General features: G+C 48.4%; 1 protein-coding gene across 1 annotated transcript; it reads right to left on the bottom strand.

Moving 5' to 3' along the window:
- Positions 1-1,318: 1,318 nt before the first annotated feature.
- Positions 1,319-2,572, bottom strand: LOC142605753 (uncharacterized). The gene is made up of 2 exons (XM_075777196.1): positions 1,946-2,572; positions 1,319-1,777 (listed from the first exon to the last, which is right to left on the bottom strand). The coding sequence occupies exons 1-2, from the start codon at positions 2,570-2,572 to the stop codon at positions 1,319-1,321; spliced, it is 1,086 nt and encodes a 361-aa protein (XP_075633311.1).
- Positions 2,573-3,423: the final 851 nt, after the last annotated feature.

Here is a 3,423-nt window from a genome sequence, read left to right as displayed (position 1 = left end):
TACGTCTATTAGTGGTGAGCCTCGATACCTCTTTAGGAAACCATGTATCCTAAAAACTTTCCCGCCGTCACTCCGAAGGCATACTTTCTTGGGTTAAGTTTCATGTTGTAGGAGCGAAGAGCATCGAAGGTTTCCTTGAGATCCTAAAAGTGATCCTTTTCCCTTCTGCTTTTCACTAGCATGTCATCGACATATACTTGGACATTTCTCCCAAATTTTTTTTCAAACATCCTGTTCATGAGCCTTTGATATGTTGCACCAGCGTTTTTCAGGCCGAAGGGCATAACTTTGTAACAAAAGAGGCCTTGGCTTGTTACGAACTAAGTCTTCTCCTGATCAGCTTCGTCCATTTGGATCTGGTTGTATCCGGAGAAGCGTCCATAAAGCTTAGCAGTTAATGTTGAGCCATAGTGTCCACCAGGATGTCGACCCGTAGGAGGGGGTAGCTATCTTTGGGGCATGCTTTGTTTAGGTCCGTGAAGTCAACACACATCCTCCATTTTTCGTTGCTCTTTTTGACCATCACGACGTTCGCCAACCAATCAGGGTAGTAAACTTCCCTAATGAATCCCGCCTCTTGGAGCTTGCGAGCTTCTTCTGCCACCGCCCGATCTCTCTCTTGGGCAAAAACTCTTTTCTTTTGGCAGACGGACGGAAAGGATGGCGACACATTCAACCTGTGCACCATTACCGACGGGCCAATTCCTGGCATGTCTTCGTGGCTCCAAGTGAACAAGTCCCGATTTTCTTTTAGGAAGGTCGTGAGTTCTTGACGCATCGTCGGGTCTGCAAGGGTGCCGATCTTGGTTGTTCGTTCTGGTTGGGAGTCGTCGAGAGATATGTCTTCAAGTTTCTCAACGGGCTCCATCGCCGCCCGACGTTCTTCTATGCTCATGGTCTGGTGGTGGTCATCCATCTCCATCACAGCTACGTAACACTCGCGTGCGGCCACCTGATCTCCTCTAAATTCTCATACTCCATAATCAGTAGGGAATTTTATCATCAAATGGTAGGTTAAGGTTACAGCCTTCCACGAGTTAAGGGTGGGACGTCTAATGATGGCATTGTATGCTGACGAGCAATCAACCACGAGGAATGCTATGTTCTTGGTGATCTGCTGCGGGTAGTCTCCAACAATTACGGCCAAAGTGACTACGCTGAGGGGAAATACCCTCGTTCCTCCAAAGCCGACAAGTGAGGCGTTAGTCGAAACTAGTCACTCCCTATCAATCCCCATCTGTTGGAAAGCAGGGTAGTAGAGGATGTTCGCCAAGCTGCAGTTGTCGACAAGGACCCGGTGCATTTTGTAGTCTCCTACCTATATGGTAACGACGAGCGCGTCATCATGGGGGTGGTGAAGACGTCGTGCATCTTCTTCTAAGAATCTAATGAAGGGATTGTTAATCCGCGACATTTTGGGTACAGAACCTGTCAGCTGTATGTTCTGAACCATCCTGAGGTATGTCTTCCGGGCTTTTTTCGATGACCCAGCAGCCGTGGTGCCTCCTACAATCATCCTTATATCTCTTAGGGGCTGTCTGGGGCGCTCGTTCTCTCGTCGGGGAGCTTGATCTTGTGGCAGGTCCATTCTCTCCTTGCTAACGAACCTCTGCAGCCTTCCTTGTCTAATGGGAGCTTCTATTTGTTGCTTCAGGTTGTAATAGTCAGCTGTGTCATGACCATGATCCCGATGAAAGCGGCAATATTTGTCCCTTGACCTCTTGTTAGGATCCCCCTTAAACTTGCCGAGAAATGTCAAGGCTCCTTCATCTTTAATCTACATTAGTACCTGGTCGATAGGAGCGGTCAGGGAAGCTTGTGAATCTCCCTACGGGTGGTCTAGGGTGTCGATCATCCCGTCGTTCTTTAGTCCTAGCCTTCTTTCGCCCCTATCCGATCGTGCGTCTTCCTGTCTTTCCCTTTTTTTAGGCTTCTCTTCTATAGCCGATAGTGCATCTTCTGCGTTCATGTACTTGGTCGCTCGGTAGAGCACATCTGACATGGTCTTTGGGTCGTTCTTATACAAGGATAATAGGAACTTACCCTTCCGCAGCCCGTTGGTGAACGCTGTTACGAGTATACTATCGTTCGCTTCATTAATCGAGAGGGCCTCCTTGTTGAAATGAGCTATGTAAGACCTCAGCGTCTCGTCTTCCCGTTGCTTAATGTTCATCAGGCATGCGGTGGACTTCTTGTACCTGTGGCCTCCAATGAAGTGTGAGGCGAATTGGGCGCTCAACACTTTGAATGTACCAATGGAGTTGGGCATCGATTTACTAAACCAGATCCTCGTGGGTCCTTTCAGCGTGGTGGGGAAGGCTCTGCACATGATTGCGTCCGGCACCCCTTGAAGGTGCATTAGGGTCTTGAAAGACTCCAAGTGATCTAAGGGGTCCTTAGACCCATCGTAGCGTTCTACCTGCGGCATGCAAAATTTTGGTGGAAGGGGGAAAGAACTAACGGACGCTGTGAAGGGTGAGTTGGTTCGCTGGACTAGATCATCAAGGTCGTTGGACACCCGTCCCTTGAAGGCGTTCATCATGCAGTCTATTTTTTCCTTCATCATCTGCATCTCAGCGACTATGTAAGGTGGAACAGTATCAATGATAGACGGTCGGTTCGTGTGTTGCCGCTCCGGCCTACTTAGGGCGTGGCTGCCTTTCGGCCCTTCTAGGTTCCTTTTTTCTACGCTGGTTCCTTCTTGATCTTCTTCTTGGGTGTTAGCGCCCGCGTTCCTCTGAGGCAATTGTTCTTCCAAGTCTTGGTTCTATTTGGTGAGGCATTCCACAGCGGCGTCCAGAGTTTGGACTTGCCTCTCGAGTGCCGTTGTGTGTGGTTTGTCTCTTTGAACGTTGTTAGTGGTCGCCATCGAGCGAGTGAGTACCATGCAACTCTTTGTCTGGGAAGTGATAGCACGACTTTATAAGTCGCTAATCCCCACAGATGGCACCAACTGATGATGCCGAAAATCGTCCGTGAGCCACACGGTCCTCACATGTCCCCGATGAAGAACCTGCACAACACAAAAGCTGAAGACCTTAGGAAGGCTACCGGTGTGGTATCGGCCAAATACCCTCCGACAGTCAAGTTAGAGAAAATCTCTTATTCGCAACTCTAAAGTGCTAGAGATGAGGTGAATTATGCATACCTTGCTTTGTGAGGGTCTTAGGGTATTTATAGTAGTGTAGGACCGAAATTTGTGCCTTGGCCAAGAAGTACTTTCCTTCTAGGAGAGTAACTCGTGGATTTTGCGTATCCCTTAGAGTCCTTTTCCTTATAGGAGTCTCTTTGATTAGGGTTGTGCGTGTAATGCAAGAATTCTCCTTATACACGTATGCGTGGGGATCAACCAAGGTAATGGACGGAGGTCCGCTTACCTTTCTTAGCTTTTGATCCCTTCAATATATCAAGTTGTCAGCTTAC

The sequence above is a fragment of the Castanea sativa genome, chromosome 8 (assembly GCF_040712315.1).
Source record: "Castanea sativa cultivar Marrone di Chiusa Pesio chromosome 8, ASM4071231v1".
NCBI classification, from domain to species: Eukaryota; Viridiplantae; Streptophyta; class Magnoliopsida; order Fagales; family Fagaceae; genus Castanea; species Castanea sativa.
The sequence above is the reverse complement of the archived record's forward strand: the minus strand, read 5'-3'. Positions and strand labels throughout refer to the sequence as shown.

Coding starts and splice junctions, on each gene's coding strand:
- LOC142605753 (XM_075777196.1), bottom strand. CDS start 2,572: ATGCAGATGATGAAGGAAAAAATAGACTGCATGATGAACGCCTTCAAG. Junction 1,778..1,945: donor ACGCAGAAGATGCACTATCG/GCTATAGAAGAG, acceptor GTACTAATGTAG/ATTAAAGATGAAGGAGCCTT.